The following is a 24,248-nucleotide window of genomic DNA, read 5'->3' on the forward strand; positions in this document are numbered from 1 at the left end:
CCCAGTTACTATCTTTCAGTGCGGCCTAAATGTCTGATTGGTGTGTGTTCAAATGGTGTAAACTCATTTGAACATTAGCCTAACTAAAAATGTATTGAGGAAGATACATTTTTACATAACTTGTCTCAAAGTCCAATGTCAGATACAGATAGATCATCTATTGTTTTGGAAGTAATCCCCTTCCTGGAAAACTGGCCCAACCAATCCCACTTGAATTCCTTTCAAATTTGGTAGTGGGGGGTCGGGGGATCAGGAAGGCCTTTGTTTCAGGAGGGCCCTTGTTTGTGTCTATTGTCTTTGGAGTTAAACCACCTAGGTTTTTCTTCTGAGTCAATCTTACCGCCTTGGGCAAATCACGGAATTCATCAGTTAGGTGAGGATAATGATAATTTATTGAGATTTGTTGTAAGGTTTGAATGAGATGATTAAAGTGTGTGGCTCAAAGGGGTAGGGCGCTGGTCCCATATGCCGGAGGTGGTGGGTTCAAACCCAGCTCCGGCCAAAAAAAAAAAAAAAAATGTATGCGAGGCCCTTAAAGGCTGTTTTGAGGATGAAACTTGAATCTATCAGCTGTGCAAAAATTACAAATCGAGTGCCTGTCAGTTTAGAAGAGGAAGGATGGGCTTGGATTCTTAAGACTGAGTACTTTGCCGCCGGGTCTAGCATTGGTTTTTAAGCGACCTTTAACAAAAAAACGAACCAACACTGAATCTCTGATTTGTTTGTTTCTCAGCAGTCTATGGTAGCTACGAAGGGCCTGGAAATCTGAGGTTGTGTGCCTTATTTTTTGTTAAAACTTAAGGCAGAGAGGGCTCAGCCTCCCTGAGAGATCTACGCGCTGGGAGAAATGGTAGCCCCAGGGCGCCCTAACTTCCAACTGCTGGCGCAATCCAAGCTCGGAGGCCGGCGGGGGAGGGGCAGCTCTAAGTGGCAGAGGGAATGGGAGCGGAAGCTCCCGGGTCAGCTCAGACTCTGGCGGACAGAGCCCCGCGCCAGTCTAGGTGAGCCCGGAGGCGCTGAGGGACGCGCGTCTCCGGCCCGGAGGAGTTAGGTGACGTCACCTCCAGGAGGGCTCGCTTTTTCATTAATGAAACCGGCTGGCGCGGGCGCATGCGCGGCAGGCCCCCTTCCCTCTCGCTTCCCCCTCCCCTTTCCCAGCCGCGCTCTCAATCTCTAGCTCGCTCGCTCTCCCTCTCCCCGGGCCGTGGAAAGGATCCCACTTCCGGTGGGGTGTCATGGCGGCGTCTCGGACTGTGATGGCTGTGGGGACACGGCGCTAGTGGGGAGAGCGACCAAGAGGCCCCCTCCCCTCCCCGGGTCCCCCTTTCCCCGCCCCCCTCCCCCCAGCCTCCTTGCCAACGCCCCCTTCCCCTCTCCCCCTCCCGGCTTGGCGTCGACCCCTCATCCCCACCCCCGTGGGAACGTTTGGAGCCTGCACTCTTCAGACCCTCTGGTCTCTTCTCCCCTCACCTCAGCCCCCTTTCCCCGCCCTCTTCCCGGCCCAGGGCGCCGGCCGACCCTTTCCTCCGCCGCCCCCCGGCCGCGGGGAGGACATGGCCGCGCACAGGCCGGTGGAATGGGTCCAGGCCGTGGTCAGCCGCTTCGACGAGCAGGTAACGGGCCCGTGGAGGGCGGGAGGTGGGAGCGGAGTGGGGGTGGGGACGGGGTGGGTGAGGGGAGGAAGGAGCGGCCGCCTCCCTCGCGGCTGCCTAAGGCTGTAGAGGAAAGGAAAAGAAGGGAAGGGAAGGGGCGATAAGTGGGGGTAGCCAAAGGGGGAGGTGTGGGGAAGGAGGGGACGGCTGTGGTCTCGGGCTCCCCTTCTCTCTTAAGTTGGGGTGGGGGTGGGGCCTTGTTCTTCACCAGTCCTTCGGACCTTCCATCCCCTTTATCCCAGCCCTTCCGCCTGCTAATAGGGATGAGTGACCTGAGGGCGCTTTCAGGGGCGCTCCATCTGGATCTAATCATTACTCCCTTCCTTTTTGCACAGAGGTGGGTTACATGTAGAGGTTCCCTCTTCCTCCTCTCTCCGTGACTCTACTAACTGGAGACTAGTAACTAAAGGAACCTTAAGGCCCGTCTTGTGTACCCCCAATAGAACGATAACATTCTGCCCCTCCCCCAGTTTCTTCAGCTTCCTCTCTTGGAGGGGGAAGAGTAGAAGAAAGCAGGGAAAACACAGGTTTTCTTACTTTCTGCTCCATGGTCTCAGCTTGCTCCAAGAGGTCAAAGTGCACACACATTGCACATCTTTTTGATGACCCCTCCCACAAGTCCCCCCATATCCCAATGACACAGATTGCCTTTTACATTGACATTTGCAGTGGGAACCGTGATTCTGAAATATTTACCCCCTTTTCCCTTCTTTGATAATTGCATCCATTCCCCCTTTCCTTGACACCCGTCTTGAGGATGTAAATATTGCTTTTTTTTTTTTTTTAAGTGAGAATCTTGGGGAGTAAGGGGAGGAGGGCGAAAGGAAAGTGGGAAACTGCATTTGAGCCACTGACTATGGAGAGGAAGGACAGCTGGGATGTGGTTCTGGAGCTGATAATTCTCCTAGTGTTTGTTGTTTTTGACTCTCCTGCTTGACAAGAGAACTTTCATTGAGAATATTTGGGTTGGAAAAAAAGTTTCATAGCTTAGGATGATGACTTTTTAATCCCCTGAGTTTTATACAGTAAATCCTAGGGCTGATCAGAATGAATGCACACATAGTCTTTTTGTCAGTGAGAATTAAGTTTAACTTCGTTTTGCAGGAGGTAGTTGGGAATGGTTTAAAGGGATTTTTTTTTTTTGCAGTTGCAGTTGTATCATGGGCTTCCTATTATGAGAGAATTGTTTAAAGATTAAGTCAATATTTTGTTTACTGGATATAATCGCAAAACCAATGATGGGAGCTGAAGGGGTGGGGGAAGGTCTCCACGTTTCTTTGGTCCATGAACATTGCCTCACAGGACTCAGAATGTTTCAGACCTGTCTGAAAGTTATTAGGGAATAGGCAGAGGAAGTTAGAAGAAGCTTATATGGATAACAGTCTTTCACAGACTTAAATGAGTTGTGTCATCCATCCTTCTATTTCTAGACCAAAAGGCATTCAAAACCAACTGCACTATTAATCCATCTGATTTTGCTGACAAAGAAAAATGTTACTGATGTACTCGATTGCATTATTGATACAGCATTAGATTTAAAACTTGATAAAAAAGACTTTCTCTGTGTAATTTAAGAAAAGGACTTAAAAGGCATATAGAGGAACTCCAAAGGTAGACCTTGTGGATAGCATAATCTGGACATAGGAATTTGGAAGATTTATACTATGATTTTAACCAGTTCTTAAAAATTAAAAAAAACTTTTCCCGTTATTTCTTAATTTTATTTTTTCACCTCTTCTCTGTTTATCTGTAGGCTTATTTACCGTGTCAGAAAAAGATAGTTCTCTAAATTTTAAAAGATGAGTGATTTTGATTATATGCCCAGTTATTCAGGAACATATTTCTCCTTCCTTCCTTATTGTTAAAAGACCTTCAACTTTGTTATGTACATTGTGGAATCAAAGTCACCACCATCTATTAATAATTAAGGACGTAAGTGTTTAAAACAGCCTTTTTCTATATTCCTTTTGTTGTAATTGAGAGAAAGACACATAGGACAAATTATTCCTCATGTTTTTACAAAGTTGAAGTCCACTGATTTTGGGATGCAAGAGTGTGTTTTTTTTGGGAGATTGAGGTAAGAGAATCGCTTAAGCCCAAGAGTTTGAGGTTGCTGTGAGCTGTGATGCCATGGCACTCTACCTAGGGTGACATAGTGAGATTTTGTCTCAAAAAAAAAAATTAAGGGTTTTCAGTGTTTAGCATAACGTATTATATACATTAATTTATTATAGAAGTAATAAATGTTTAATTCAAATTAGAGTTCACCTTAAAGTGGAAATGTCTAATTTAGATGGAGCACAGAGAGGTTAAGTGACATAGCAGACCTAATAACAAGAGCCTCCATATGAAAAGTATCGAATGCTGGATAATCAAGGGAATACTTTTTTTTTTTTGAGATAGAGGCTTACTATGTTGCCCTCAGTAGAATGCTGTGGCGTCACAGCTCACAGCAACCTACGACTCCTGGGCTTAAGCGATTTTTTTGCCTCAGCCTCCCAAGTAGCTGGGACTACAGGTGCCCACTACAAAGCCTGGCTATTTTTTGTTGTGGTTGTCATTGTTGTTGGCCCAGGCTGGGTTCGAACCGACCAGGCTTAGTTCGAACCCACCAGGCTTGGTGTACGTGGCTGGCGCTGTAACCACTGTGCTATGGTCGTCAAACAGGGAATGCTTTTCCTAAGTATCCCATAGAATTTGTTTTAATAATTATTAAATATAATTAGAGTTTACAATTTTATTATTATTATTTTTTTTTTTTGGAGGAGAGACAAAGCCCTGCAGGTACTGAGAGAGAATTTGTATAAGAATTTTAAATGTTTCAACTACTCCGAAAAGTTTCACATTTTGGTGATATTGTCTGTACTTTTTTTTTTTTTTTTTTTTGAAACAGAGACTCACTTTGTTGCCCTCAGGTTTGAGTGCTGTGGCCTCAGCCTAGTTCACAACAATCTCAAACTCCTGCATTCAGGGATCCTCCTGCCTCAGGCTCCCGAGTAGCTGGGTCTACAGGTGCCCACTGTGATGTCTGGCTAATTTTTCTATTTTTAGTAGAGCCAGAGTCTAGCTATTGCTCAGGCTGGTCTTGAACTTCTTAGGTCAGGCAGTCCACTCCGCCCCACTTGGCCTTCCAGAATGTTAGCAGCTCTACTTTATTTTACTGGGCACAGAGGGAGTCAAGTTTTTCTCTTTTATTACAACTGTTGAACCACTTAACTCTCCAGGGACCATGAGCATGTCTATAGATGGCAACTGTATTTATGATAGAATTGATGTTTTGGTTGGACTTCTAATATTTGATGAGATTAAAGCAGGAATGCATTATTAGCCACTGCTGATTATAGACATATTGAACTCTGATAGGTATTGCTTAGCAACTTAGTGCAGCTGACTCAGTTAAAAGAAGTGGTAGTGTTCCATCTTGATGTTTTGAGTTCAAATCTTTGTGGGTAAAATGAAATTCCTGTAACCTGCTGATGCTGTACTGAAATCTAAAATTTATGACCTAAGTTCAATGAGTGCTACCAATTTTAGAAATAATCACATCCTTGATTAGGGAATTGATAGTTGCAAAAGTGAACAGCCAGAAAGCTGAATGTATAAGTTACATCTTGTGCTTCTCCTTAACTTGCCTTTGTGGTACCAAATAGAAAGTTCCTGAATTGAAACTGGCAAATTTTACGTGTGTAGGTTTAACTCATGGTTCATTAGCCCAGTTCCTTTCTTTTCTTTTTTTGAGACAGAATCTCACTCTTTCACCCTCAGTAGAGTGCCCTGGTGTCACAGCAATTCTCTTGCCTCAGCCTCCCGAGTAGCTGGGACTATAGGCGCCCACCACAACGCCCAGCTATTTTTTGTTGCAGTTGTCACTGCTGTTTTAGCTGGCCAGGGCTGGGTTCAAACCCGCCACCCTTGGTATATGGGGCGGGTGCCCTACCCACTGAGCCATATGCACTGCCCATTAGCCCAGTTTCTTAACAAATTAGAGCCTTTTTGCTTGTCTCATTTTAGCTCTACATGCCCCACCAGTATAGAGCTTTATTTCTGAAAGGAAGTAAGGGGAAAATATGCGTATTTGAAGTTTTTTTTCAAAGAAAATTTGAGAAGTCATCCCCAAATGGTATCTTGTAAATATGTTCATTTTTTAAATTATTTATTTATTTAATTAATTTATTTATATTTTTATTTTTTAGAGACAAAGTCTAACTTTGTCGCCCTAGGTAGAGTGCTGTGGCATCACAGCTCACCACCTCCACCTCTTGGGCTTAAGTGATTCTCTTGCTTCAGCCTCCCGAGTAGCTGGGACTACAGGTGCCCGACACAACACCTGGCTATTTTTTTGTTGCATTTTGGCCGGGGCTGGGTTTGAACCTGCCACCCTTGGTATATGGGGCTGGCACCCTACTCACTGAGCTACAGGTGCCTCCTGAAAATATGTTCATTTAAAACAATTATATTTTTTATATCTGGTCAAGCAAAAGCAGTATATAAAAATAACATTTTAAGGAACAGTTTAAAGTTACAGCATAAACTGATTTTTAAAATCTATAATAGCTATTTGGTTATTCTTATACATTGAATACTTAGAATATCCTTCGAATATGTGGTATAAAATTCACAGTATAAAATGATTGGCCTATGTCTTTGGTGTTACAAACCATATGCTAATTGGTCAAGTAGTTAAATGTATAAAACTTTGAAGCTATTTTGGATTTTTATAAGATCTCCGAGGAACTTTTTTAAAGCCCGATCTGCAATTTTTTTTTTTTTTTTTTTTTTTTTTGGCCAGGGCTGGGTTTGAACCCGCCACCTCTGGCATATGGGACCGGCGCCCTACTCCTTGAGCCACAGGCGCCACCCGATCTGCAATTTTTTTTTTGGAGACAGAGTACCCCTTTGTACCCCTCGGTAGAGCGCCATGGTGTTACAGCTCACAGCAACCTCCAACTCCTGGGCTTAGGTGATTCTCCTGCCTCAGCTTCCCGAGTAGCTGGGACTACAGGCGCACGCCACAATGTCCGGCTATATTTTGTTGCAGTTTTGCTGGGGCGGGGTTGGAACCCACCACCCTCGGTATATGGGGTCAGCGCCTTACTCACTGAGCCACAGGCACTGCCCTGGTCTGCAGTTTTTATTAGGCCTTGCAGTAAGTTGAAAATGAATACTCTTAAGGGATATTTTATGTGAGTGAAAAATAATGCTTATTTTTTATTTTCGATCTCATCTTTAAAATTTTTTTTTTCCAGTTCTCAATTAGTTCTCTGCTCCCCATCCTACTGTCTTATCAAGGATCTGATTTAGTTTTTGAGCTTCTGTCTTGTTACCTTCAAATTTAGACATCTTTTCTCTTGGAAATCAAACATTTAATTTGGTCCTGCAGCTTTCTCTGTGGACCTTTTTTGTCGGATACCTGTGCCTCTACTGTTTATCCACCTCTTTCCTTTATAATTCTGAAAATTAGCTTCTGGCTTTGATTTCCTTGTGGACTGCTGCTTTCTTGAAAATGATTCCTTCTGTCAAAACATAGTGGTCTTTGCTTAGTTGTAAAGCTACTAAGATGTTCCACTACCCCTGGAAATCAGTCTCTTCTAGTTCCTAAGAGACAGTCCTTTCTTACATGTGTGTTTTCAGGTCCTTATATTGATACTCTCATTGATCCTTGAACACATGTGCTTTCTCTATTTTACCTGGCAGCCTGTTTCTGAATTGGATTTTGTGAACAGGGGTCTGAGTTTCGTTCTCCTGTTCATTGCCATTAGCTCTCTTATACATCCTAGATTTCCCCATCTGTTGAGAAAGAATTGACTAGAATGTCTTTAAAATGTTTTCAAATTTAAATGTTCATTGATTTTCATGTTATAATAATTTTGACAGACAGTCTATTGGGAATTTACCTCACATAATTTACCAAACTATTTCTCATTATCTCTCAGCATGCATCTATGTTCCAGGCAAGTGGGCCCAATCTCTTCTTTTATATCATACTTCATTCTTGCATTTTGGCCTTTGTTTATGTTGGTCCCTGTCTGAATGCTAATTCCCCCTTTGTGCTTTTCTACTTCCTGTGCATTCTTTAATATCCAGCTCAAACTTTGTTTTTTTCCACAAGATCTTTTAAAACTAAACCCACTGTTATCTTCTTGGTGTCCTTGTTACCTAAGGTTTTACAGAACCACACTGTAAGATTTCTCACCCTTAGGAGGGTTGGTTGAACACAGCTTAGCTTTGTTTTCTTTTCTCTTGTCTTTTTATCAAATAGAGTGTAAACTTTCTGAAAAGCTAGAAGCCCCATTAGAATTCTCTTATACTTGCTTCAGTACTCAGCATAGTCATGAGCACACAGACCATCCACCATTAATGGAATGTTTTTCATATCATTCCTGGTTGAAGGGTAGACTGGCTAAAAAGTGATAATTTTGGCATTATTTTAAAGGTAAATAGGGTGGTGCCTGTGGCTCAAGGAGTAGGGTGCTGGCTCCATGTGCCAGAGGTGGCAGGTTCAAACCCGACCCTGGCCAAAAACTGCAAAAAATAAAAAAAAAAAAGAAAGAAAGGTAAATAACTGTATTTTACTTCCATGTTTATAATAGCTTAGGTTTTATTAGTTAAGTGATTTTAACCAGGAATGGGTTAAAAAAAATTGAGCTTTAAGGAGGAACTTGAATTTGTATTTCCTCCCAGAGTGTAAACAATGACCAGGTTCACATCTGATTAACTAGCTTTGTAATCTTTTATCACTTACTCTTAATGACAAAGTCTCTACATAAGGTAATTTCAGCAGTAGTCTGATAGGATAATGAATGTGAAGGACTTTGCAAAGTGTAAAATTATTCAAATACAAGATTTATATATTTCTTTTATAGCTAATATGTTTTCACTAAATAAGAGAGAATGACTAGTCTCTGAATATTCCCTTGTATGTACTTTGGCCAATATATACTTTACTTTAGCATTCATTGACACACATTTAGGGTACTGATAGCATCTTTCTGTAGCATATCATGGGTTTGATCTGTTGATCTGTTTTCTTTTTTTTGTAGAGACAGGGTCTCACTTTATGGCCCTCAGTAGAGTGCCCTGGCGTCACACAGCTCACAGCAACCTCCAACTCCTGGGCTTAGGCGATTCTCTTGCCTCAGCCTTCTGAGTAGCTGGGACTACAGGCGCCCGCCACAATGCCTGGCTATTTTTTGTTGCAGTTTGGCCAGGGCTGGGTTTGAACCCACCACCCTCGGTATATGGGGCCGGCGCCTTACCGACTGAGCCACAGGCGCCACCCTGATCTGTTTTCTTTAACGTCTAATTAGGAAGTGTAGGTAAAATGTCATAAGGTGCTGTGATTGCTGAATTAGGCCAGCAGTGTTGTTAAATTTCATTTTAAATATCCAGTTTTTACATTATTAGGAAATTAGATTCTTTTCTTAAATGTACTTAAAAAAAAAAAGTGTTTAACATGGAGAATTTTGTCCTTAAATGTAAGTGTAGTGATATAGAAGTAAACATATTTTATTTATTTATCTTTTTGTAGAGACAGAGTCTCACATTATCGCCCTGGGTAGAGTGCTGTGGTGTCACAGCTCACAGCAACCTGCAACTCCTGTGCTTAGGCGATTCTCTTGCCTCAGCCTCCCTAGTAGCTGGGACCACAGGCACCTGCCATAACAGCCGGCTATTTTTTGTTGCAGTTTGGCCAGGGCCGGGTTTGAACCTGCCACCCTCGGTATATGGGACCGGCGCCCTACCCACTGAGCCACAGGTGCCGCCTAAATGTACTTTATTTTTTAATTTTTGTCAATTTTTGTTCTTGAAATTTCTCAGACTGCTAGGGGGCATTTTTGTTTTAAACTTCAAATTTGATATTTTAGGGTTCTGTGTAGATTCTATATTGTTTTGTGAAACAACATGCTTTTAAGGGTAATCAGTTTATTAATTAAAATGTATTTTGCATGTGTGTTCCTTACTCCTCAGTCTATCAAGTCTATTCCTTGGGAGCGAGGGGTGTGTGTGTGTATATATAAACATGTATTTTATATACATAAAGACAAGGGACAGGAAGGCTCTTTTTTTTTGAGACAGTCTCTCAAGCTGTTGCCCTAGGTAGAGTGCCATGGCCTCATAGCTCACAGCAACCTCCAACTCTTGGGCTTAAGCGATTCTCTTGCCTCAGCCTCCCAAGAGGCTGAGACTATGGGCGCCTGCCACCATGCCCTGCTATTTTTTTTTTTGGTTGGTGTTGTCATTGTTGTTTAGCAGGTCCGAGTGGGGTTCGAACCGCCAGACTCAGTGTGTGTGGCTGGCACCCTACCCACTGAGCTAAGGGCGCTGCCCTCTTCTTTTTTTTTTTTTTTTGTTAAGGAAATTTAAGAAGGAGATTGTTCTGTAGAAGTAGAAAGGGAGGTTTGTGGTTAGTTTAAACTGTTAAAAGAATCAATAGTGAGGCAGAATACGGCATTTTAAGCTATTTCTTTGGAGAGAATTGACTTGTGTTTATAAAAACTTATTTTATCTGACATCTTTTTATTTATTTATTTTTTTAGAGACAGAGTCTCACTTTGTTGTCCTTGGTAGAGTGCCGTGGTGTCATAGGACATAGCAACCCCCAGCTCTTGGGCTTAGGTGGTTCTGTTGCCTCAGCCTACCGAGTAGCTGGGACTATAGGCACCTGCCACACGCCCTGCTATTTTTGTTAGAGTTTGGCTGGGGCTGGGCTCTAACCTGCCACCCTTGGTATATGGGTCTAGCACCCTACCCACTGAGCCACAGGTGCCGCCTAAATGTACTTTATTTTTTAATTTTTGTCAATTTTTGTTCTTGAAATTTCTCAGACTGCTAGGGGGCATGGCCCTATCTGACATCTTTTAGAACAGTGGTGCTCAACCATTTTGGCACCAGGGACCATTTTCATGGAAGACAGTATTTGCAAGGACAAGGTGGAAGTAATGGGGAGCTGTTATCTGGAATACAGATGAAGTTGTTTCCCTCAGTGGCCCACTGCTGTCCTCGTGCTGTGCCCCCTTTCCTAAGTTTCATGGAAGACAATTTTTCCCTCGACTGGGGAGTGGGCACGGAGCAGCAGAAAGTGGAGTTCTGCCTCAACGCTTCTAACAGGCCATTGGGGGAGGGGTTGGTTTGGGACCACTGTTTTAGAATACTCCATTTTCTTGGAAGTGGGGAGGGAAAGATGAGACAAAATTCCTTCTGTCTTTGAAGAAAAGAAAGGTTTTACATTGTAGTGACTATTACTTAAGTTTAACGTTTCAGCAACTTGTAAATTTCATACTATTCAGTGGCCCCTTCAGTCAACAGAGCACTCTTAGAGGTGCTGAAGAAAATTTTAACGTAGAGTATAAATCATAATTGATATTGATATATTCTCATAAAGTCTCTTAGAGTGGGTGCAGTAGGCTGTATATTTGACCATTTCAAATGTTTATGCCTGTGATATATGGTTATATTCTTCAAATATAACTGAGTGGCTTTTGAGCCATTGACTATACCATCAAAGAAAGAGCTTCTGTTGAGACAAGAAAGCTCCAAGCTAATGTGAACTGCCATCCTATTATAATGAAGAATTAGAGTTATGTTTTAAAATTTTACATATTCTTACCGTAAGTGGTACTAATTACTTTGCTGTAGCAATAACTTGAGGTACAAACTTCTAGATTACATATTTTCTTTAAATCACCGTCTGGCACTCTTTTGATTTGGTTTAGGATTGCCACTACAGCCTACAAGCTATTGCCTGCTCTTATTCGTGTTTTATACCCTTGAATGTTTTAGAGAACTTAACTTTTCCTGATGAAGTCCTTTCCTGCTCCACTTTACTGTCCTTTCACCCGTGGTAGGATGATCTGTCTAGTGCAAGAAGCGTGAAGTTAGTACAGTAAATAACAGGATTTTCATAACTTACCTTTAAGGACTTTTATTTAACTTACTTGTAATCGTAATTTTATACCTATTTAATGAACTGTTGGTAATTATGTCTTAATAACAATCTCAAGACCTTTTTCTGTTTAATTGTTAGATTTTCTTGGCTAGTCCTCATAGTAATTTGGGCATGAGAATGCTCTTACCACCTCAAATTTGTGAGAGCAGCATACCATATAGTAAAAGAAAAAACTCTTGACTGTGAAGCTTACAGTGTGGCCACTGGCAAGTCACTTAACCTCTCTGATCATCAGTTTTCTATGTTTCCATTTGTAAAATGAGGATGATACCTGCCCTACTCACACGATGGCCTTAATATGTTAGGTATAGATATTTTTTTTTTTTTTTTTTTGTAGAGACAGAGTCTCACTGTACCGCCCTCAGGTAGAGTGCCGTGGCGTCACACGGCTCACAGCAACCTCTAACTCTTGGGCTTACGCGATTCTCTTGCCTCAGCCTCCCAAGCAGCTGGGACTACAGGCACCCGCCACAACGCCCGGCTATTTTTTGGTTGCAGTTTGGCCGGGGCTGGGTTTGAACCCGCCACCCTCGGTATATGGGGCCGGCACCCTACTCACTGAGCCACAGGCACCGCGCAGGTATAGATATTTTATATGAAAGGAAGTTACACGTAGTCATAAATTGTATTGCCATCTGGGCAGTATTTTTTTCTATTGCTTCTTTATAGTTTGGTGATTATTTTTTCTCCTCTGCATGAGAAAAAAAGTTAGAGAAGCAAAGCAACCTGTTTACAATCATATGATATGTAGTTAACAGAGTTTAAACTAGAGTGTGTATATATTAATCTTTAAATTGGTAACTTGTCAAAAAATAGAGCTTTATAAAAAGGCTATCAGATAGCCTTTAAACAGATAGCATGAATATGTAAAATGAGTTTTCTATTGCTTCTTCAAAGATATGTTACATTTACCTTTTTTGTTCATGTTAGAGTATCTGAATCAGTTGATTATTTGTTAGAAATAGACATAAATTTTAAACATATCCTTGATTTCATTTTGTATCATTCTCATCACCTTATCAAAGCTTCCTGGCTGCTAGAAGTTGTAACTCTGTTTCTTTTTTATTTGGGTTTGTAATATCATAGTATACTCTAGATTTTTAGGTGAGGAAAGTTGAATTCTGAAGGTGTGAAAATACGAATAGTAGTATATACATATATACAGTTATAAATATGAGATTATTATTTTATTGTGACAATGCACACTCAAGTTTTATAAAGTTGGTTTTTATACGCTAAGAACATTTTACTTAGCATTTGATTACATTTGAGGCAAACCTTTTTAACTTTGATACTATTTGAATGCCTCTCCTATTTGATTCCTGGGTGTGTGTTTTTTTTTTTTTTTTTTAACCTTATTATAGCTACTTTTTCAGTTTTTCTTTTGTCCTGTAACAACTCTTAAATTCTTTGTCTTTTAGAATATCTTTTCTACTCTTCTGTCTGTTCCAAAGCCTTTTATTTCCATACCACCTTGGGCCTAGGGAAATGTGCCTTTATATTCTAGGCCAGTCTTCCTCCTTTTGAGTAATTGACTCCGGGAGGAGAAAAAGAGAAGCATTTGTATTTCCTGTTATGTTTCAGTTTTTGGCCTCTGATAAGTAAATTTGCATTAGGGAATGGCAGAGAGAATAGGTTTTGTTTTGGTCAGATGTTGACAGCTAAGATCAATGAAGACCTGAGCTCTGGTTTCTACCCTGACCCAAACTACCTTTGTGATGTATAAATCTCCTGAATTCTGAACCTGTTTTATCATCTATCAAATAGTAGAATATAATCTGGTAGTTTAAAGGTTTTATAATTCTTAAAATATATTTTTTATTTTAGCCAGTCCTGTGATTGAAAAGAATAATTTCACTAATTTGATTAGTCACAGATCTTTACTTAGCTCAACTTCGGCAATAACCCTGACAGATGATTATCTTACTGCTACTTAGACATTAATAAACAGTAGTAATTCATATTCTAGAAATATGGAATATGTAGTAAAATCACAAGAAGTAAATTATACTCATTTATAATACCACAACTCGGAACTGTTGGTAAAATTTTGGTGTATGTAATTAAGTGTGCTGATTCTGAAATGAGACCACCCAGATTTGAATTTCTGCCCTTTTACAGCTTATTAGCCCTTCACCAAGTTACTTAACTTTTTCAGGCTTTAGTTTCTTTACTTGTAAAACAGCATTATAATAATAGCAGCTATTTCAGAGGTGGTTGTGAGATTCAAATAAGAAAATAAATGTAAAGCATGTGGTGTAGTTTCTGGCACATAGGAACTCAATAAATGTTAGTATTGTTAGGTTGTTAAAGAATTGAATGAGATATATTGTTTTATAATCTCTTTTAATATAACGTGAGCACTTTCCATGTAATTACATTTTCTTTTACATTTAAAATATTAAGGGATTGTATGTGTCATTTTGTCATTTTTATTTCTTCTTTTTTTTTTTTTTTTGAGATAGTCTTGCTTTGCTGCTTGGGCTGGAGTGTGGTGGTGTCACCATAGCTTGCTGCAACCTCCAACTCCTGGATTCAGGGAATTTTTCCTGCCTTAGCCTCCCAATTAGCTGGGACTATAGGCACACACCACCATGCCCAGCTGATTTCTATTTTTTGTGGCTATTGCGGGGAGTTCTCACTATGGAATTATGTAGTCCAAAATGTCAATAGTACCATGGATGAGAGATCCTGATTTGGTGGGTTGGAAGCAATGAAATAATAAAATAAGGCAGTTTCAACTTCCAATTCAGTGGAACCTGGTGGAATCATTCTTTTCTTGGGAACCAAGGCTTCTAAACCAGCACATATCAAAGTTATAGGTACTAGAAGCAAACCTTCTGTTAATGGGATTTTTAGGGCTAATAGTGAGAGGAACTGCTTTTATCTACTTCTACCCTTTGATTCTCAGGCCTATGTATTCTGGCTGTGGGAGAACGATGTACGTTGGTCATGGATTCAAAGCATTTAGCACAGTCTGTAAGATAGCACCCTATTTTTGAGGATTTGATCTCCTGACTAACACTGTAACAGAGTCATTCAGCAGTCCATTCTGTTAGGCCAGCTGCCTCAAGTGATGGAATATATGGTAAGACCAATGAGTTCCAAGGTCTATAGCCATTCCTGCACTTTTGCTGTAAAATGAGTTTCTTGATTATGTGTTTCCCAAGACCTTAATGATGGTGTTGGCAGAAACATTGCAGACAGGGAAGGCATAGTCATACCTACCATATATCTATTCCAGTGAGGACAAATTCCTGCACTTAGCATGAATAAATAAATAAATAAATAATATACACACACAGTATGAAATTTGTTTCCTTTCTGTTTTATTAAAATATGTTACTATTCACTATATCAACAGACTGTAATCATTTTCTCATTTGACTTTTAAAATTAGATGTGTAGACTTTTTAAAGCTATATTATCTGAGTAGAAACTTTGGAGTAACTGTAAACTAGTGAGTTTTGAACTGTAGGCTTTGCTCAGTCAGATTTATTATTAGTACCTCTACCAATGAGTCAAATTTTGTTGAAATCTACCTGGTAGAAATTTATGTTACGGCTTATATGGTTGAAAAATTTTAGGCTGCCATTTGTTTCAAGATATAGACTGACTTCGTATATTTTAACATTTGTCATAGTTTACTAAATTTAGGTAATTTTAATTTCATTGAAAGGCATAGGGGAAAAGGCTAAATAGGGATTGGATTATTTAAAGAACTTTTTTAATATCAGAGTTGGCCATTTTTATCTGTGCAGCGGTGTTAGATATGTTTCAGAAGCATAATGTTAATAGTTCAGGTAAGAGTATGCCTACCCTAACAAGGACTTACCTAATCCATCTGCTTACGCATCTTGAAAGACTTGAAACTGAAGAACTAAAAATTTTAAATCTCCCCTTTCAAGGCCCTGTCAAAACTTCATGAACGTGTCTCAAAAACATATCGCTTAATAGAAAATCTTATTTTTAAAACTCCAAAACATAGCTCCTTCCTTTTGCCTCGTTGCACTCCTGAAAACAAGATGGGTCCCCAGCAGCTCTACTGGAGCCACTTGTGAAAATTTGGCCTGCTCAAACCTGCATGGTCTGATCCAAAGAACATCTTCAATATGTGCCACCAGTGCTTCTGTCAGTACTCGAAGGACATTGGGTTCATTCAGTTGGACTAAGTAATCTTCCTTAAATGGATTATCCAGGTGGCCGCAGTGAAGGAAACCATGCTAATTCTTTGTACATAAAATAAAGTTAAAAAAAGAAACTCAGGTGGTGCCTATGGCTCACTGGTAGGGTGCTTGCCCCATATACCAAGGGTGGTAGTTTCAAACCTGGCCCCAGCCAAACTGCAACAGAAAAATAGCCGGGTGTTGTGGTGGGCGCCTGTGGTCCCAGCTACTCGGGAGGCTGAGGCAAGACAATTGCCTAAGCCCAGGAGTTGGAGGTTGCTGTGAGCTGTGTGATGCCACGGCACTCTACCTAGGGCAATAAGCGAAACTCTGTTTCTACAAAAAAAAAAAAAAAAAAAAAGAAACTCTAAAACTATTTTTATTAGCTGTTTTCACTATTAAATATATGTTCCTTGAGGACAAAGACTTTTTTTTCCCACTGTTGTATTTTTGTGTGTGTTTAGAATAGTGGTTTGTGTAGAGGGGGAACTCAAATATTTGTTGAATGAATGAATATATGAAATAAGATCATCTTTGCTCTTGAAGAAAAGTATTTGTCATATAACTGGTCTTAACAGATTGGAGGCCATTCATTTTTTTTTTTTTTCCTTGTTTTTTTTTGTCGAGACACAGTTCTACCCTATGCCCTGAGCTGAGTGCAGTGAGCGTCGTAGCTCATCGCAACCTCAGACTCGGGCTGCGGGCACCCCGCTGCCTCAGCCTCCGAAGCTGCTGGGATTACAGACGCTCACTGTGGCGCCCAGCTGGGTTTTTCCATTTTTTTCATGAGTCGGGGTCTCACTCTCGCTCAGACAAGCCTCGAACTCCTGAACTCAAGCAATCCTCCCGCCTCAGCCTCCCACAGTGCTGGGATTACAGGTGTGAGCCACCGCGCCCGGCCGGAGGCCATTCTTATCCAGTTCTAACCAAATCATACATATTTTTTAGGCATTCTTTAGTTATTTGTTTTTGAACTTGTGGAAAAATGCTACAAATGTCACAAAAGTCACCCCTAAAGTCACTATACGTAGGGAAAATGGGAAATTTGGTGCTAACTACCTTTATCCATAAAATATTCATTACGAAGTCTCACAAAGAGGTGGCCAGTACGTGGAGAATGTTTTGTAAATATTTTGTAAAATTTTGTAATGAATATTTTGTAAATGTATACTTGGCTGCAATTTCCCATTTTCTTTATGTATGGCAACTTTAGAGATGACTTTTGGGGCACTCTGTATAGTTTAAACCTCAGCATTTATGAATTAGGGGTTTAGGTGCTGCCTGACTTAAGTTATAAGGATTGAGAATATAGAGAAATTATGCCTTTGAAATATGCTATGCATATTAAATTAATATGTGGTTGGTTTTTACTAAATGCATAGTAAATGTGGCAAATACACTACCTATATATAGTGTTTTATGGTCTTATACTGTATGTTATAAGCATAAAAGTTTCTACACTTGATCTTAGCCAAAAGGTCGAGAAGCGATGCATAAAAGTTTCTAAAAGAATTTTTGTACGTAGAAGCTGAAGAGATTGTTACTTTAGGTGGGGTGTGGTGGCTCATGCCTGTAATCCTAGCATTCTCAGAGGCCAAGGCAGGTGGATTGCTTGAGCCCAGGAGTTCAAGACCAGCCTGAGCAAGAGGGAGACCCCATCTTTAAAAAAAAAAAAAAAGAAAGAAAAAGAAAAAACTAGCGGTGCATTATGGTAGGCTCCTATAGTCCCAGCTACTAAGGAGGCTGAGGCAAGAGGAACACTTGAGCTCAGGAGTTTGAGGTTGCTGTAAGCAGTGATGCCACAGCACTCTACCAAGGGCATTAAAAAAAAAAAAGATCACAAATTACATTGGATTCTCAGAGAATGTCATAGGATCTTTTATTTTTTTTTATATATATATTTTTTTGTAGAGACAGAGTCTCACTTTATGGCCCTTGGTAGAGTGCCATGGCCTCACACAGTTCACAGCAACCTCCAACTCCTGGGCTTAAGCGATTCTCTTGCCTCAGTCTCCCAAGTAGCTGGGACTACAAGTGCCCGCCACAACGCCCGGCTATTTTTTGGTTGCAGTTTGGCCGGGGCCAGGCTTGAACCGGCCACCCTCGGTATGTGGGGCTGGCACCTTACCGACTGAGCCACAGGCGCCGCCCTATAGGATCTTTTATAATGGAGGGGATTTCAAGTGCAGTCCAGAAGCTGAAAATTTTTTCTGGAATGTCTTTACTTTGACTTTTTCATCTTACAGTCATTCTGGGTCTGAAGGGTACAAGTTTTTAATGGTGCTCCATTAACATCCCTATGTCTAGCACAGTTACTGCTGGAAAGAGTCTAATAATAGGCTATCAATTGTTCAGTGAATGAAAGAGTTTTAACTTTATTTTGTGGGTGACAGGGAGCCATTGGAGAGATTTAAGCAGGTGAGTAGCATGCTCATACGTTTTTAAAAAGTGTTTGGTAGTGACGGCAGTGAATTGGAGGATGGATTTAAGAGAACAATCCTAAAGGCAAGAATGATAATTAAGAAATTGTAATAGTGATGATGCTCTAAATTAGGACACTGATGGTCAGAATTCAGGCGATTAATTAGATGTTCAGATATTTAGGAGATGAAATTAGAAGGCTTCACAAAGGAGTAAGCCATACAGGAGGCAGCTATAAAGTGATAAAGGTTGGTAGAGGAGAGGGAGAAGTTGTAAATGACAAGTGTCTTGTTTCTTCAGGGAAAATTTTTGAATTATTCCATAATGGACTTAAAAATGGGTTGTGATCCCAAAAGTTATTTTGAAGTTGGGTATTTCCTGTTGCATCTCTGAACATACTTTTATCCCTGTACATCAAAGCAAATACCTCACTTGCTTAAGATGCAGTTTTGCCATTGAAATAGGCATCACATTGTTTTATTTTGCTTGAAAGGCGTACTGTTGGCACAAATATCTAATTGAATCTGTTTTGTCTTCTGAAATTGCTTACTAATGGACCCAAAGAGCATTTCTACTTTTGTAATTTCATTTGCATATTAGTTTTCAGATAAATTGGAGGTGAATGTATTATGTAAAGTATGTTTCATAACACCCGCTGTAGATGTGTATATTTTTCCTGATTGACTATAAGGAATCATTTTGGCGTGGCAAAGAGATAGTTAAAAATAGACTAGTGGGTCATCTCAATGCGAAGTCAGGAGGACTTCCAGGTATAAGCCTGGAAGCTAAATTTATATTGGCTCTACCTTCTTCATGATAATTCCAAGTTTATTTTGATCTGCATCTTTTTTTTTTTTCTTATGAATGAAATTCTCTTTCATTCAGCCTGCTAAGTAACCTGGCCATTTAGTACATGACTAAATAGCTGAAACTTCTGGCTTGTTCTAAATTAAGTTATAAATTTAGCACAGGGGCAGGTGCTTGAACTGTTATAAATGCAATGTTACAGCTAGCGTAGAATCTTTGCATTTAAAAATTGTTTTCTTAGTCTCACAAAGGAGGTAAAGCTTGGATGGGAATCTTCATTGTGTTCACTTTTTTTTGCACTTTTCCATTTATTAAAATTTATAATTTGTGAATTGTGCTGGAATAGTTTATCAATATGTTCTTTTTTTTTTTTTTTTTTGAGATGGAGTCTCACATGTTGCCCTCAGTGGAGTGCTGTGGCCTTACAGCTCACAGCAACCTCCAACTCTTGGGCTTAAGCGATTCTCTTGCCTCAGCCTCCCAAGTAGCTGGGACTACAGGCACCAGCCACGACACCCGGCTATTTTTTTGTTGCAGTTGTTTAGCTGGCCCACGCTGGGCTCGAATGTGCCAGCCTCGGTGTATGTGGCTGGCGCATAACCACTGTGTTACCAGTGCCAAGCCTGTTAATATGTTCTTAAAAATTTTAATCCCAAAGGTAAACATTATAAACATTTAGCTGTGCCTATCTTTTATGGGAGAGTTTATAACCACATTTATATAGATCTGTTTAAATGTGTGTCTCAAGTCTTTGAAAAATCTTTATTTACGATTTTTTTTTTACATCAGCTGAATTCTTCATATAACCAGAAAAAGGGATGATTCAAAAATTTAGTTGATGGCTTTTTAAGGAACTAGTAGGAAAATAATTTTCATAGGTGAAGATAATTGAAATGCCACCTAAATGTAGCTTGTTTTGGTGGATGTCTTAGTCCATTGAGGCTGCTAAAACAAAATTGTCTGAGTGGCATTCAAATAGTAGAAGGTTATTTCTCACAGTTTAGAGGGTAGGAAGTCCAGAAATAATATTCCATTAAGCAAAGTTGAATTACTGACTTGGGAGATAGTGGCAAGTAGCTTCCTACTCTACTGTTGGTTTCATTTGTTCTAGAAAATACTCTTTTTTTCCTTTCCGTTATTTTTCTGTGTGTGTGTGTGTTTTTTTTTTTTTTTTTTGTAGAGACAGAGTTTCACTTTTATGGCCCTCGGTAGAGTGCCATGGCATCACACAGCTCACAGCAACCTCCAACTCCTGGGCTTATGCGATTCTCTTGCCTCAGCCTCCCGAGTAGCTGGGACCACAGGCGCCTGCCACAACACCTGGCTATTTTTTTTTTGTTGCAGTTCGGCCGGGGCTGGGTTTGAACCCGCCACCCTCGGTATATGGGGCCGGCGCCCTACCGACTGAGCCACAGGTGCCGCCCTGTGTGTGTGTGTTTTAGGGAAGGAAGAAAGAATATTTTTATATTTTACTTTGGGGGATGCATTTTTTATAAATATTTCCAATTTTCAAAAGATTGCAGATATAGTTGAAGCTGTTTTGCATCCTCTCTGATCCCATTTTCTTCTCTCTGGTGTTAACTAGTTAGCTATAATATTATTCTGAGGTTTATTTGAGACCCATCTATCTTTTATCCTTTTATTGCGTTTGTATGTGTTCAAAAACAATAATTACAGTGTAACAATTACACATAAAAGCATACTGTATTCTTCTGCAACTTGCTTTTTTAATCTGTTATATTTTTAGATTTTATTCCTGTTTATACGTGTGCAATTTAGTTCATTCATTTTAACTAGATGTATAATATTCTAAGATTGTTGGTTTATTCATTTCTGCTATGCAGGAACACTTTCCAGGATGTTTTTTTGTTTTGCTATTATAAACAATGCTTAAGGAAGCATACATTTGTGTGTATCTGGAATAGTTTTTATCTGATATAAAGCATTGTGAAAGGTATATATTACAATATATGAATCATGTTTGTGTAGCTCATAGTTTAAAAAATAATTCCATATGGTGGCTCATGCCTGTAATCCTCTCACTTTGGGAAGCTGAGGCATCAGGTGTTTAAGACCAACCTTAGCAACATATTGAGACCCTGTCTGTACAAAAAACAGAAAAATTATCTGGGTATGGTTTGCATATACCTGTGAGACTGAGGCAGGAGGATTGCTTGAGCCCAGGAGTTTGAGGTTGCAGTGAGTTATGATCATGCCATTGGCCTCATGCCTACACAAAGTGAGACCCTATCTCTCTCTCAAAAAAAAAAGGAAAAAAATGATTAAAAAAATTCAATTACAACATTTGCAACACATGTAAATATCAAGAATTAGATCCAAACCGCATAAAAACTCCTGGGCTCAAGTGATCTCCTGCTTCAGCCTTCTGAGTATTTGGTACTACTGATGTGTGCTGCCATGCCCAGCTAATATTCTAATTTTTGATAAGGCTAGTTTCAAAATCCTGACCTGAAGCCATCCTCCCACCTTGATCTCTCAAAGTGCTAGGGTTATAGGCTTGAGCCACCATGCCCAGCCTAAAAATCTTTATGTTATCTTTTAATGACTGAAATTCTTCATTTTAATGAAGCTGAATTTATCAGTCTTTTATGATTTGTCTGTCTTTAAGTAAACTTTGCGTCTTTCCTGGTGGCATTAAGATAACTTTTCTATGTGATTTTCTGAAAGCCTTTTAGTTTACACTTTTACATTTAAGTCTCTAATCCACAGGGAATGACTTTTGTGTAGGGATTCACTTTTATTTTTTTCCATATGATAACTGATAAGTAATTGTTTCCGCCTATTTATTGAATAGTCCATTTTCCCCTTGTGATTTGCAATGCTTGTTTGCTTGAAAATTAAGTTTCCTAGGCCAGGCTCCAATGGCTCAGACCTGTAATCCTAGCACTCTGGAGGCTGAGGTGGATTGATTGCTTGAGCTCAGGAATTTGAGACCAGCCGGAGACCCCCGTCTTTAAAAATAGCCGGGCTTTGTAGTGGGCACCTATAGTCCTAGCTACTTGGGAGGCTGAAGGAGACAGGATTGCTCAAGCCAAAGAGTTTGTTTGAGGTTGCTGTAAGCTATGATGCCACAGCATTCTCTCTAGAGCAACATAGTGAGACTCTGTCTCAAAAATAAAAAATTTGGGGGGCTCTCTATTCTGCTATCTTTCCTAGTGCCAGTGACTCATTTATCTTAATTACTATAGCTTTATATTTATCTTAATTACCATAGCTTTATAGTAGGTCTTAATTTGAAGTATGACAAGTCCCCCAAACTTTTAGGAAAACCCAAAATAATTTTCCATATTAGTTTATCAGCTTATTGGTTTTCTTGAAAAATGGTACTGGACTTTGAATGATACTGCATTGAGTCTCTGGATCAAGTTAGGGAGAATTGATTGACATCATTATGATATTCAGGCTTCCTGTCTAAAGACATGATATGTGTTCTATTTTTAAAAAATTCATTCCAGGATGGTGCCTGTGGCTCAGTGGGTAGGGCGCTGGCCCCATATACCAAGGGTGGTGGGTTCAAACCCAGCCCCTGCCAAACTGCAACGACAACAAAAATAGCTGAGCATTGTGGCGGGCGTCTGTAATCCCAGCTACTCGGGAGGCTGAGGCAAGAGAATGGCCTAAGCCCAGGAGTTGGAGGTTGCTATGAGCTGTGATGCAATGGCACTCTATGAGGGCGATAAAGTGAGACTCTGTCTCAAAAAAAAAAAAAAAGAAAAAAAATTCCATCCAATTAAGTTTAAAAATTTTTTCTTACGTAAAGAACTTATATATCAAATGTCAGAAGTTTTCCTAGGACATATATATTTTTGTTGTTGTTATTTTTACATGGTATTTTAAAAAATTACTTTTTCTGGCTGGGTGTGTTGGCTCACACCTGTAATCCTAGCACTATTGGGAGGCCCAGGTGGGTGGATTGCTTGAGGAATTCCGGACCAGCCTGAGCAAGAGTGAGACCCTTTTTCTACTAAAAATAGAAAAGCTAGTTGAGTGTAGTGGTATATGCCTGTAGTCCCTGCTACTTGGGAGGCTGAGGCAAGTAGATTGTTCAAGCCCAAGAGTTTGAGGTTGCTGTGAGCTATGATGACACAGCACTCACCTCAGAGCGACAGAGTGAGACTCTTGTCTTTAAAAAGAAAAAAAAGTATGTTTTCTGATTGTTGATAGAAGTGGAGCTAACTTTTATTTTCTCACTTTTATTGACTTATCTCTAGGTTCTTTTGGATTATTTACTAGACAGTTGATAATTTGCAAATAGTTGTAGTTTTGTTTTTTTCTTTATTCTTCCCCCCCCCCCCCCCCCCGTATATCTGTTAAAGTTTTCCAGTGTTAAATAGCAGAAATGGCAGTGGGAATCTTTTTTATCTTATTATTATTTTGCTTAAACAACAGAAATTTATTTTCTCAATTCTGGAGGGTAGAAGTCCCAGATCAAAAGCTTTTATTGTTTTACTGTGAAATATAGTGTTTGCTGTAAGTTTTTTTTTTTTTTTTTTTTAGACAGTGTCTGACTTTGTCGCCCTTGGTAGAGTGCTGTGGCATCATAGTTCACAGCAACCTCAAACACTTGGACTCAAGTGATTCTTTTGCCTCTGCCTCCCAAGTAGCTGGAACTAGAGGTACCACCAGAACGCCCAGCTATTTTTAGAGATGAGGTCTCGCTCTGGCTCAGGCTGGTCTTGAACCTGTGACCTCAGGCAATCTACTGGCCTTGGTCTCCCAGAGTGCTTGGATTATAGGTGTGAGCCACTGTGCCTGGCCAGCTTTTTTTTTTGCACTTTTTGGCGGGGGCTGGGTTTGAACCGGCCACCTCTGGAATATGGGGCTGGAGCCCTACCCCTTCCTGGCCAGCTTTTTAAAAAATAAATGCCCTTATTAAATTAAGGAAATACTCTTCTACTTCTATATCGCTAAGTTTTAAAATTCCTGAATAGTTATTGGGTAATACCACACTTGATCTTAGGCAAAAGGCCAAAAAGTGATGTTGGGTAATATCAAATACTTATTCAATCTCCATTGAGGCAATTATATAATTTTTTCTTCCTTTATTTATAACAAATTGTGTTATTTCCTGATTTCTAATTATTAAATTAAACTTTCATTCTGGGGCTGGTCTTGTTAAAATGAATAATTAAAAAAATTGATTTCTGGCTATAGCTCAAGTGCCTAAGGCACCAGCCACATACACTATAGCTGGCAGGTTCAAATCCAGCCTGGGCCAAACAACAATGACGACTA

The 24,248-nt window shown here is 40.0% G+C and overlaps 1 protein-coding gene across 4 annotated transcripts in view; it reads left to right on the plus strand.

Annotated features, from left to right (window-relative positions):
- Window positions 1-1,168: 1,168 nt before the first annotated feature.
- The window catches only part of NF1 (neurofibromin 1), a 308,789-nt gene continuing 285,709 nt past the window's right edge, over window positions 1,169-24,248 (plus strand). For 2 of the 4 annotated variants that reach the window (XM_053567661.1, XM_053567658.1), the window contains exon 1: window positions 1,405-1,613. In XM_053567661.1, the coding sequence (XP_053423636.1) occupies window positions 1,554-1,613 (60 nt within the window). In that variant the 5' untranslated portion in view covers window positions 1,405-1,553. Of the gene's footprint in view, window positions 1,614-24,248 lie in introns of all 4 variants that reach the window. The other 2 variants (XM_053567657.1, XM_053567660.1) reach the window with 2 other exon arrangements.

The sequence above is a fragment of the Nycticebus coucang genome, chromosome 18 (assembly GCF_027406575.1).
Source record: "Nycticebus coucang isolate mNycCou1 chromosome 18, mNycCou1.pri, whole genome shotgun sequence".
Taxonomy (NCBI): Eukaryota; Metazoa; Chordata; class Mammalia; order Primates; family Lorisidae; genus Nycticebus; species Nycticebus coucang.